This window comes from Mytilus galloprovincialis, chromosome 11, assembly GCF_965363235.1.
Source record: "Mytilus galloprovincialis chromosome 11, xbMytGall1.hap1.1, whole genome shotgun sequence".
Taxonomy (NCBI): domain Eukaryota; kingdom Metazoa; phylum Mollusca; class Bivalvia; order Mytilida; family Mytilidae; genus Mytilus; species Mytilus galloprovincialis.
In genome coordinates, this window is record NC_134848.1 from 85,784,448 (window position 1) to 85,797,760 (window position 13,313).

The following is a 13,313-nucleotide window of genomic DNA, read 5'->3' on the forward strand; positions in this document are numbered from 1 at the left end:
TCCGACTCCATTCACAATTGTCTTTGCTCTTACTCGTTAATCATGTCACTCTACCTTCGCCACATTATTCTGACTCCATTCACAATTGTCTTTGCTCTTACTCATTAATCATGTCACTCTACCTTGCCACATTATTCCAACTCCATTCACAATTGTCTTTGCTCTTACTCGTTAATACTGAGAGTTTAACAGTGAATCAGCAAATACAAATTTTAAAATCGTTTGCATGATGAAGACCAATTTAAAAATAGCATTGTTAAATGTTTTGATGAAGGCTATTGTGCAAATTTGTTGCAGTCAGTTTTCATTGGTGGCGGAAGTTGGAGTACCCAAAGAAAACCATGACTATTTAGAGTAGAGCACATCTGCCACATGACATTCCAAGTTAATATCTTGATATTGACGACACCCTTTAATCTTTGTCTCAATGAAAACATGTTTTTGGGTTTGTGCTGACATGTTAGTGAACCATTCTGCCACCTAGGCCCCTAAATCAAGTATCATATATTGTTGTGCTATCTCAATTATCTACTGTTAATTCAGAAATTATTGGAAGGTTATATAAGGTCCATTTTCCCAAAATTCACAATACCAAATCCATGAAATAATTTCTGAATTAACAGACCTTGAAACTAATAAATGAGAAAGAATATGTAATGGTATTTTCATTTTATTTTCGACTCTTGTCAGACAGAGCCACTCTAACAGAGCCACTCTAACAGAGCCACTCTAACATATATCAGTGTACAGTTATATAACATCTTAACCAACAAACAGTCACACAAACAGTCAACCTACAATATACTCCTATAACATCTTCACCAACAAACAGTCACACAAACAGTCAACCTACAATATACTCCTATAACATCTTCACCAACAAACAAACATTTATCTCTTTAACGTACAATCATAACAGTTATGCATTATTAAGGGGGTACCTGAGGGGGTACAAAAGAACATTTAACAATGGCGGGGATAGTATTTATTTAACTCCCCCTTGTTGTTATCTGAAGTATTTATGAAGCATAGGACTCCTCCTTGTAACCATTTTGAGGATCATATGAGAATACAAATGTAAAGTCATTCCACAGATCATATTTTTTTTCAAGATATTGTTAAAGAAAAATGAATAATTTTGTGAAAGTTAAAATATTTACATGCCAAAGTAATGTTGGGGTAGGGAACCCGTTTTCTACCCTCTTTAAAAACTATCCATACCTTCAAAATTCCTTTTTTTTTTAATGTAAAAATTCTTAAAATTTTCTTTTCCAAAAATATATGCAAAACAAAATAACTTTAAGTAACATGATTCTGTTTTAAATTAGTTAATCTGTGTTAAAACATGTAATGATTTTACACTACTATCAAAACATTATGTTGATCTACAGAGAGTTATTTCCCCTTCACCGTCAGGTACCCCTTAAATTTAAATCAAATCTTAACAAATATATTTTGAGGTAAAACTGTATATCTTTGCTGAAGTTTATGGTTTTTATAGTTTTGAATGATACAATGCTATAAATAGAACACACATGTACACACAACTTTCTCACACTCATTGTGTATTCCATATTTTAATGAGGTTCTATACAGGGTATTCATTACTACCATCTTAGATTGTTTAGGTCATTATTTTCTATTCTTTATATCTTATCACCCAATGTTTCTCTTTTCTCCATTTTTTTTGGCTTTATTATTGACAAATGTTATGATAAAAATAACTGATTCTGTAATTTGATTGGTTGATTTCCAAGTTGGTGTAAGAGTATCTTTAAAATGTCAAATAGAGCATCACGAACATACAAATTATAAAAATTAGCACTTTTAGAAATTTAACTGCATCAACTGTACCGTAGGATGATTTTACAAAATAGTGAATTCAAAATAAAAACATATTTTTAATATCTCTTCATCGCTATTTTAATTTTGTGGCTACCAAATTTTCTAAATGTTGATTTCATTAGTCTACAACACACACATAGTTGAAAGGAAGGATGCTTAATAAAACAAAATACAAAAATAATTTTTCACCAAAAATTCTAAATAGGATTTCAACCATTAGAAAAAAAGCCATTTTGATGCTTTAATGTAATTGAAGCAAACAAGATCCTAAAACAGTATTGTTATAATGTACCTATAGCATAATAGTGACTTAAATATGTGTAAGAACTTATTTTTCTGCATTGAAATATTAAATTGTGTATGTAAGATCAGACCATAATTATTTCAAACTTTCTATCTTCTTACAAACAACATCAAAATTATATATCTTAAATGAAATTCAATCTACTCATTCACAAATTATTAGGTATCAAATTTCTTGACTAATTATTTTTTTCCAAATAACTGTTATACATGTGTATCAAAACCATAGATTATTCCCCAGCCTAATTCTATTTTAATCATGGGAGTTATTTCCCTTTGACCATTATGTGTATCACAACCTCCTGAATCATCCAAAAATAATAAAAATATTACCCAGAATGCATTAAGATCTAGAACATCATATGAAGGCTGATGCTTTATATGTAAAAAAATGTCTCTTTAACCTGGGAAGTGTAAAAGTTAATTCTTAACAAGTCGTAGACATTAATATCTATGTTGATTAAAGGTTGCCTAATATCCAGTGACAAATATTACATGGCCTATTCAAACTGTCTAAATTCTGATACATTTATTAAATGACATATGTGTGTGTATTATTTACCACTTAGATATACTACATCTTAAATGAATGTTAATATGGTCAAAGGGAGGCGACCCCAAGAAGGAAAGTTTGATTCATTCACTTGTGTACACTCAAATTTAACCTGAAATTTCAAAAAATATTGAATGCATTAGGTCAATGTATATGATATATTATCAAGGTAGTGATGCGGAAATTGATTATACATGTATAAAAGGCTGAAATAACGAAAATCAATGAATGGATTTGCCTCCCTTAGACCATATTAACATCAATGACAAAAATCAACAAAAATGGCACAATATTAAGTATTCAATAGAAACCTGAGTTTACTTCAGTATACAATCTGTTAACACTATATCTTATCTAAAGAAGGCATTACAAAGGGGAATAACTCTGTAACGCTATATCTTATCTAAAGAAGACATTACAAAGGGGAGTAACTCTGCTTTGAAAGTATAAAAATCAACTGTAATATTGTAAAAAAAAAATTGACATTCAAAGTTTGAATACAGCCATACAACAAATAGTGTTTCTCAGTTACTAAAACAGTATAAGCCAGAAAAGTTTGAACTGAAATAAATCAATATAGCGTTGAAGTAAGTTAAATCAATGTAGCACAGAATTACTTCCCTTAGTCTTCAAAAAGAGGTAACTAAACATATTATAAATGCCCTAAGTTTACAAAGATTGTTCCAGAAAAAGTAAGTGTTGCCATGGTAAAATGCCCTTTACAAGTAAAATTATAGAAAACAAATGGTTTACCCAAGGTTAGAAATGAACCAAATGTTTTACTCACAGGATAAATGCAGGATAAACCAAACTTTCTAAATCTATAAAGACTTAGATTATGAAGAACAATAATTCCAAATGAAAGAAACTTAATCATTTTAAGTATTTCTTTACACAACATTTTCTTATTTCATATCAGTAATATAGTTTTACCTATAAACCCTGATTGAACCCCCTAAACAAAGGAAAAAACCCCTAGTGAACCCTCTTATTGAATAAAATAAAACAATCATGTGACAGTATACCCATTTCTATTTACATTTAGAAGGTTAAGTGTAAAGACTAGACAGACAGATAATTTCTCTGGAACTAACTATGTAATTGTCTTAAACCTGGAAGATTCTAAAAATAACTTACACTGTCTTATACAGGCTAAATTATATAACAAAGAATGCAAATCTTTTCTTTTTTAAAATCAACAACAAAAATATTAAGATTTAAATTTAGTAGTCTTTAAAACAAATAAAAAAAAACATAACAAGTAAAATTTAATCATTCAAAAACAACAAGAGTTCCTTCCCTTTGTCCAACATTTCAAATAATCCCAACTCAATAAGAAAGTGTAAGTTATTTTTTTACATTGAATGTTAAAAGTACATGTGACCTCTAGAACTATCACCTATCAATAGTCATTAAAACTTCCAGCCAAGCCGGACATGAAGTTATAAACTGTCTATGGTAGTTAGGACCCCAGCCTTTGGCAAAACTAATCCTGACAGACGCTGGGTCAAAAGGTCCGTCCAGGTATCGTTTGTCTGTTAACTGTTTTAACAGCCGCACACTATCATAGTCAAATATTTTGATTGAATATCCGGGCAATAGTTTTAAAACAGGCAACGTTCTTGAATGAATATTCTCTAGAGTAGGCGAGTTGACAAACACGGGGAATTGTGAGCGGTTATAAAGCCATACTCCATCATCCTCACGACTCAACACAACGCCTATACCTATCTTATCACGAGTTCGTTTTACTGAATCAGTTTCGGCCTCTTTCTGAAGTAATTCCAGGGACAGTCCATCCCCTTGAGGTAGTGATTGAAATATATTAACATTAGGGTCGTACACCATATACAAACGTCCTACACGCTGTCGTAATTCCCAGTACGCTACCGTACACCAATGTGGTCCTCGTACACAACCATTGTTAGACGACATTGAATCATCTGAAAAGATAAAGAAATTGTTACATGGTGTTATATGTTATAAAGAAAGAGTAAGGTTCATGTATATAGAATAATATCCAGGGGTTGAAGTCATAAAACTTCGCTCAGTGCTTGGAGCACAAAAATCATGCTCGAAACACCAAATTTTATATTTTGATTGGTTGATTCTCGAGTCTGAGTACAAAAATGTTGCTCGAAAGTTTTATTGAATTGAATTGAATTATGGCCTTTTCCTTTTTGATACTGACTTTATCAGTAATTAACTGTATGTTATGTATGTTTGTTTGGTGGAAGATATGAAGCCAAATGAAATAGTTAAGTCCACTTTGAAAATGTGGCTCTATATATCAGTTGGTAATTTCATATTCCTTCACTTGGGTTTTATTGGAGATGGGGAGTGGAGATGGGTTTTATTGGAAATGGGGACTGGAGATGGGGAGGGGAGATAATCTAGTTGTGGGACTCTCTACCAGAGGAACATTTCTAGTTAGCATATGATAAATTTTAATCCTATATTGTGATTTAATGAAACACCTCAGACACTGACCAGTAATAATAATAATAGGTCATCATCTACTCATTTTGTTTTTATCTCAACCTGTATCGCTCCAAATTTTTAATATTTCAGGTCTCTTTTTTTTCTGGTGCAATTTTTTATTTTTAATAATTGAAACAATAAAACTTGGCAACAAATATGTAAAGATTATCCCAAACCTCCATTGACCACTGCTCCAGAACAGAGGTGCTCCAGGACAGAGGTGCTACAGAACAGAGGTGCTCCAGAACAGAGGTGCTACACACCAGAGGTGATTCACAGTAATATCAGTTCATGCTATCTCAATCAGATAGAAAAGTAATCATATTTTTGGCTAAAACTAAAGAAATATGACATGGCTTCTTATAACACTGTATAGGTCTAGTGGTGTGCCTACATGCATCAGGTGCAACAGAGAAACATGTGAGGCTCAAGAGATATGAGGCTCAAACAAGTACAAATTATGAAACACTTTTCACATTGAATTTTGAATATATTTAAGAGACAGAGCATCTTTTATCCTATAAAGACAACTTACGAGCCTGTCTTACCAAATAAGTGAGCAATAGAATTATAAACTGAAGACAAATAATAGTTTAATTAAGGGGGAACTACTTATATAATTATAAAGCAAAGACTATTTTATTGCAGAATTAGTTTTAAACTTAAGCCTCATTGAGATATCAGGGGTTGATCCAGAGATTTTAAAAAGGGGGGTTCAAACTATATGTTCCCATTTAAAAGCATTGACTGTTCAAAACAGGGGGGAACCCCCCTTTTGTATCCAGAACAACTATTATATTTATATATATAAATAATAGTAAAGTGTGGAATGTAACTCACACATAGTAATTTCTTTATACATAGTCATTTATGTACACAAAGTCATTTCTTTAATGTTTTAACCATAACAGACTGATTAGTATAATTAATCCTAAACAATTTTTTGAGTCCAGCTAATTTACAAGAAGTCTCCACACAACCTGTAAGTAAACCCTATAAATTGTGTAGTGGGCGCCATACATTCCTTTACAAACAACACTATACTTCATAGCATAAAACTGGCTCCAATGGAACAGTCCATTTACTAATCCAAAAGGGGTGGTCAGGTTACTGACACAGATAATACTATAAATTTTTAAAAGGCAAAATGTGGGTATAAAAAATTGTGGTTGATTTTAAATGATGGCCATTTTTTCTACAATAATGTGAAGAATGTTTTGATTGTCAAAAATAACAGTAATATCACGAAATAATACATAATGCTGTTCTTTAAAACCACCAGATCTATCATCTGTATTTATTTTCTATAGGTATTCATGATATCTGTTTGTATGTTACTATCATTTCTATCATTAAAATCATGTCAGTAGCATGTTATAATATTCATTATCTCACCAGTTATAAAGTAATCATTGATTGATTGGTCATTGTGGGACCACAACAAAAAATCAACAAAGGATAAAAAACTTAATTCAAATAGTTTGGGGGTGGGGTCAAAATTGCTGCAAGTTTTGTTTAATTGACATTGATTTTAAATTTATCCTTATTGGTCAATCAATTTTTCCCAAATCAAGTTAAGAGGGGGGTAGGGGGGGTCAGTGAAAAAACTATCTGAATTATTTTTTTTTATCCTACATCGATGTCGTCAGTTACTATACACAGATTCTTAATCTTAAAATCTGAAGTTGTTTTAATATAAACTACAAACTACACACTTTTAAAGACATGGGAATAAAAATTGAAAAAAGTTGAACATGCTATTTTGATTTTGATTTTTTTGAATTATTAAACAGAAAGGGCTTAGAGTTTTAAAACTTATAAGTTTAGGTTTGAGCTAACTTTTTGCTGCTAATTTTCCTTCTTGTAACCTGTTATTTTGTGTGAGCAAGGTAAATGACTTATTCTGGCCATGCCTTGAGGTGACCTAATCAAGCTTAAAGGTGTGTTGTCTAGCTAACACTGGCTCCAGAGATATATAGTATACTGATTTTTTGCTTGTAAGTCGTGATACACATAGATGTTTGTACAAATGTTATTGAGAGACAGCCAGAATGGTAGGAGTGTGTTGTCTACCTGCGGTTTACTTGTCTGTACATTACAAGATATCAAAACATCAAATGTAAATTATAGTGGTCAATACAATTTCTGGACTAAAGGTTGGAGTGGTGTACAGGGTGCACATCAGAAATCTTGAAGGCTATAAATTTCTGGAATTAAATTTGGTGGAGTAGGGTATAGGGTGCACATCAGTAATCTTGAAGGCTATACAATTTCTGGAAGTAAAGGTTTGTGGAGTGGGGTACAGGGTGCACATCAGTAATCTTGAAGGCTATATAATTTCTGGAATTAAGGTTGGTGGAGTAGGGTACAGGGTGCACATCAGTAATCTTGAAGGCTATACAATTTCTGAAAGTAAAGGTTGGTGTAGTGGGGTACAGGGTGCACATCAGTAATCATGAAGGCTATACAGTTTATGGAAGTAAAGGTTGGTGGAGTGGGCTACAGGGTGCACATCAGTAATCTTGAAGGCTATACAATTTCTGAAAGTAAAGGTTGGTGGAGTGGGGTACAGAGTGCACATCAGTAATCTTGAAGGCTATGAAATTTCCGGAAGTAAAGGTTGTAGGAGTGGGATACAGAGTGCACATCAGTAATCTTGAAGGCTATAGAATTTCTGTACTAAAGGTTGTAGGAGTGGGGTACCAGGTGCATATCAGTAATCTTGAAGGCTATACAATTTCCGGAAGTAAAGGTTGCAGCAGTGGGATACAGAGTGCACATCAGTAATCTTGAAGGCTATACAATTTCTGGACTAAAGGTTGTGGGAGTGGGTTACCAGGTATACATCAGTAACACTGAGAGCAGAGCTGCTGATTTAAGAGGGGACACCCTTACAGTGATACATATATGATATATGCATATATACTTTTTACTAGCATCAGTTCAAACGTTGGGTAACTAGGCCCCCCTTTCAAAATCCTGAATCAACACCTGAGACATTACAATAACTTGTGGATTAAATCACATCTTTGGTCTTCGATGCATGGATAGCAATATGTAACTTTTGTAATCATACCACATCTTCTTATTTCTAAATCTAACAATGTCAAAGATTTCTATGCAGAAAGTTAAAACAATCATAAAATTGTTTGCACGATTTAAATTTACGATATTTTGACTACAAACAAAGACATCGTGTCAATAAAGACAATGATTTATAGGAGTTGACGATTGCACGGTAATCTATAAGAGTTGTAATTATATTTGATTTCTCTGTTGAGAGAAGATCATTACATTGAAATTTATGGATCTTTGTGAAATAAGAAGAATATTGTCAATTGTAAAGAAAGTCAGTGTAAATATCACAACTAACAATGCACTGGGATATCTAGACAAATAAAAGTATAGGAATTTAAACGAAGACTGCACCATTTTCACTGGGCTAAAAGTATAGGAATTTAGACAAAGATTTCACTGGGCTTGATATATAGACTTTTACACAAGTATAGGAATTTAGACCAAGACTTCATTGGGCTTGATATCTAGATTTTACCACAAGTATAGGAATTTAGACGAAGACTTCACTGGGCTTGATATCTAGACTTTAACACAAGTATAGGAATTTAGACAAAGATGTCACTGGGCTTGATATCTAGACTTTTACACAAGTATAGGAATTTAGACCAAGACTTCATTGGGCTTGATATCTAGATTTTACCACAAGTATTGGAATTTAGACAAAGACTTCACTGGGCATGATATCTAGACTTTAACACACTTATATGAATTTAGACCAAGACTTCATTGGGCTTGATATCTAGATTTTACCACAAGTATTGGAATTTAGACAAAGACTTCACTGGGCTTGATATCTAGACTTTAACACACGTATAGGAATTTAGACCAAGACTTCATTGGGCTTGATATCTAAGACTTTAACACAAATATAGGAATTTAGACATAGACTTCACTGGGCTTGATATCTTGACTTTAACACAAGTATAGGAATTTAGACAAATACTTCACTGGGCTTGATATCTAGACTTTAACATAAAGTATAGGAATTTAGACAAATACTCCAAACTAGCATACTGTTGGATTAGAAAATATTGCAAGATTTTTTATTTATGTGAAAAGATGAGTTTGTCAGTATCGCAATGCTAAAATGATTCACTGAGCACCACCCCTGAAGAGTTAAGGCAAATTTGGGCACCCTATGCAATCTTGATACTGTCTGAATTTGGAATTTGATCAAATTTTTGTCATAATATTAGGTTTCTGACACAAAATAAATGTAGTCAAAGATTTAAAAAATATATCTAGAAAATAAACAAATCCCCCCATTTAGAACATTTACCCCCAAACTCAATCCCAGCCTTCCCAATGAAGTATGAAACCAATGTGTCTTTAATGGACAATAATAATACAGAGGATGACAACATCATAAAATTACATGAACCCAATAAAAACTTGCATTAGGGAGCTACCATTTGATTTTTCTGGGGGCTAGGATGAAAAATTCTGTCCTGCTTTTTTTTTTAGTTGTAATCTCTGTCTTGCCTTTTTATTTTTTACTCTATTCGGTCCTGCCTTTTTTTTTTTACTAGTTTATCCTGACTTTTTTTACACAAATTGTCATCCTGCCTTTTTTTTTTTTTTTAACAAGTTTCTCATCCTGCCTCTTTTTTTACTCAAAACTCCTGTCCTGCCTATTTTTTTCAAATTTCATCCTAGCCCCCCCCATAAAAATCAAATGGTAGCTCCCTTATGATATTTGATACTTGTATTTTAATTAATGTAAACAAAAATTGACATATACAGTTACATGTATTTGAAAACTGCATAAAATAAACCAAATTAGGCCTGGTTAAAACAAAGAAGTGATAAAACAAAGAACAGTTCAAACATTTGACTGGTACCCCTGATAATTCATGGAATGATTCCAACACTCTTCCTTAAAACAAATCTATAATCCTGGAAGATCGGAGATTTAAAATGAGAAAAAATAACACTTGATGTATGTTACAGAATCGTTGATATAACAAGTCGTTTTATTTATAACTTAAAGTAGCTTGAAGAATGGGATCTTTTGTTAGGTTATTAGATTTAAAATACATTCAGTCAAATGAATAAATTAATATTTTCTTTCCAATCCCAAGTCAAGTAGCTTTTAATCCTATTAAATAGTCAAGTTCTGTTGTGAAAACAAATTTATTTTATCAAGAGACATAACTCCATTTAACAATTCCACACTAGTGTCCTCATATTTACAATTGAGTAAATTAAATTAAAAGCCTTCACATCAAATTATCATGCAATGTATGTTTTTTTCTTTCTAATTGGTGTAAATGTGATATATATAATAGAAATGCATATTTTAAGTTTAGTAAATGAATAACTTATTTGTACCTATATCTATTTCGGTATAGGGTGAATATTGAACAATATATATATAATATAATATATATAAGTTTTAGATGAGTACCAATTAATGGATGGCTGGTTAGATCAACGTTCTTACCTATCAGAATAACTCGATATACATCAAATATTTGTGACTGAACATTAAGCAATTATAACCCATTAGTAATGATTTCAGCTCTAATAGCTATAAAGTCTGTCTCAATTTTATGTCTATTTAACTTTTGGGTCATATCTTTAATTGGGGTACAAAAAATCATTTAAATGAAGGACATGTAACTCAAACCATATAAAAACTCCCTAACTCTGCCAAATAATGTTATAAGTACATTTCTGAACAATTAAATCATGTTTGCCAAACTGACTAGGCGAGACCAACATCGGTGTTGAAAGTCCTGAAACACCCCCAGTAGTAGTAGTTGTTTGACAAATCCAAAATTTTGTCGATGAAGTGTTTAATAGTTGTGCCTTAACAAAGCACAGTTAATTGTAATCTTTAGTACACCCAGTATTCTAGTATTGTTAAAATTCATTCCATTATAGTTCCCTTGCCAAATATAAGACTTTTTTAGAAGTACATACATTGTATATTAGATGTACTTTAATATTTTTAACCTAATTAGCATAGAAAGAATTAACTGGGACATAAGTTTAATGGTCATCCTAATTAACATAAAAAGAATTAACAGATTTATAATGGAGACATGTCTATGGATTACACCACAGAGATTATTAGTCAAGTAGAGATATCCTATAATGATAGATTTTATCTATATATAGGGAGGATATACTGGTTACATAGTTTACGTGCCAAAAATCATCATCCTCAAACAGAATACACAGTACACCGACATAGTGGCTCCTCGTCTAAAAATAGACCTTTTAACTTGAATTTAGGCTCCATGTGGAAGTGATTTTTCTTTTTATCTTTAAGTGGTGGTTTATCTTTTGTTTTAAGTACAGTTGGTGACGGAGTAGTGAAAATTAATGGAGGATCTCTGAGATAAGATAGTCACTTGTCCATTGTTGTCTTTAACAGTTATTATCCAACCTGTTATATTGATTGATTGTCAGTTGCTTAATGTCCAGTGGCAAATAGTCCAGGCATGTTCAGGACAACCAACCATTTTTGAATATAATAGCACCTTAAAATGAACATCATTTGTTCATTTTTTTTTACATTAATTAAGTCCTTAGTTTTATTGTTTGAATTGTTTTACATTTGTGATTTCAGGACCTTTTATAGCTAACTATGTGGTATGGGCTTTACTCATTGTTGAAGGCCATACAGTGACCTATAGTTGTTAGTTTCTGGGTCATTTGGTCTCTTGTGGAGAGCTGTCTCATTGGCAATCATACACCAACATCCAAGTTTAGAAAAGTACACACAGAAACTAATCTGTATATATATATAATATATAACTAAAATTTGCAAAAGCAAATTTACAGATCGAACATTGTTGGGTTTGTTTAAAGAGGCACTAGCTGTCAAATTCATTGTAACCGATTTGACTCAAATTCTCATATTTGGTTTATAACAATGTAAAACATTTATCCAAACTATCAAAAGTCTAAAATAAACAGTTTACAGAGCATGGGGTAGATAATATATAGGTTCGTTTCGTGTGTATTTTAGTCAAGACGCCATCTAATTAACTATCGATTTGACCTCAGATGACCATATAAGCGATGTAAACAAAAATAAAGATACGAATAGATTAAACCAACACGTGCAATTGCATTTTTATAGGTCTGTTTGATTTTATTTTATAGATTAAAAATAGATGTTTCTCATTGTTTTTAACCATATAAGAATGATTTTATGTGCATCGAATTAGTAATCAAATGATTTACTGTAGTTTCACTTTCATTGTTGACATTCTTTTTCTTTAAATAACCAGTACACGTACAATGCATGCGTTGTCAATCTCTAGCTAGGGGTTAACTTGAAGTTCACATGAATACCGTTGGATGTGATGACGTTTTCACTTGCAAGTGAATCAGTCAAAAATTATGTTTAATCGCTTATTTCAACAAAATTAAAGGAAATTGATTGCTAAAAGCAAATTATTATTTCATTATTCCAATTTGATTAATGATTGATTTAAAAAAAAATCATACTTTATTTTTTTATATATATCGAAGCTAGTGCCCCTTTAAGACGAGTTGTATATATATATATGTATAATTGCATCTTTAAATTGCGTAGCCTCAGGTAACACTGAACACTATGACCTTTCTCAAAACCCTAACCCTAAACTTAATCCCAGTCAAAAAGAACAGAGTACACTAGAAAAAAGTAAGGCCAAAATATCAAAATATCTCATACGGAATGTAACATACTCAAAACCATTTATAATTTCTGTGGGACTGCTTTCCTGGGAGAGAGTAATTAAAATATGCAAAGCAAAAGTTGAATCCCCCACATGAGGCCTCTGTTTAAATAAGCAAAGTAAAAGTTGATTCCCCCATGGAGAGCCCCTAAGGTTTAAATGAAAGAAAATTGAGTGATAATATAATTTAAAGTAAGACCCTAAGACCTTTGACCTTTCAAATCCATTAAAATGTATTTTTCACCAAGGCACTGGTCTATCTACTGTGGTATTTACCTGATGTTAGTCCCAGAGAAGGTAGTTTATCTAGTATGGGAGATAGATTTAAGAAAGTGAAGTGTTTTCTGCTGGAGAAAACTTCAAGGTCAATAAAAGTC

The 13,313-nt window shown here is 32.0% G+C and overlaps 1 protein-coding gene across 1 annotated transcript in view; it reads right to left on the reverse strand.

Annotated features, from left to right (window-relative positions):
• Window positions 1–654: 654 nt before the first annotated feature.
• LOC143052958 (mothers against decapentaplegic homolog 6-like) overlaps window positions 655–13,313 on the reverse strand; it is a 37,074-nt gene continuing 24,415 nt past the window's right edge. Inside the window, exon 4 of the mRNA XM_076226135.1 lies at window positions 655–4,644. Coding sequence (XP_076082250.1) covers window positions 4,097–4,644 — 548 coding nt within the window. The 3' untranslated portion in view covers window positions 655–4,096. The remainder of the gene's footprint in view (window positions 4,645–13,313) is intronic.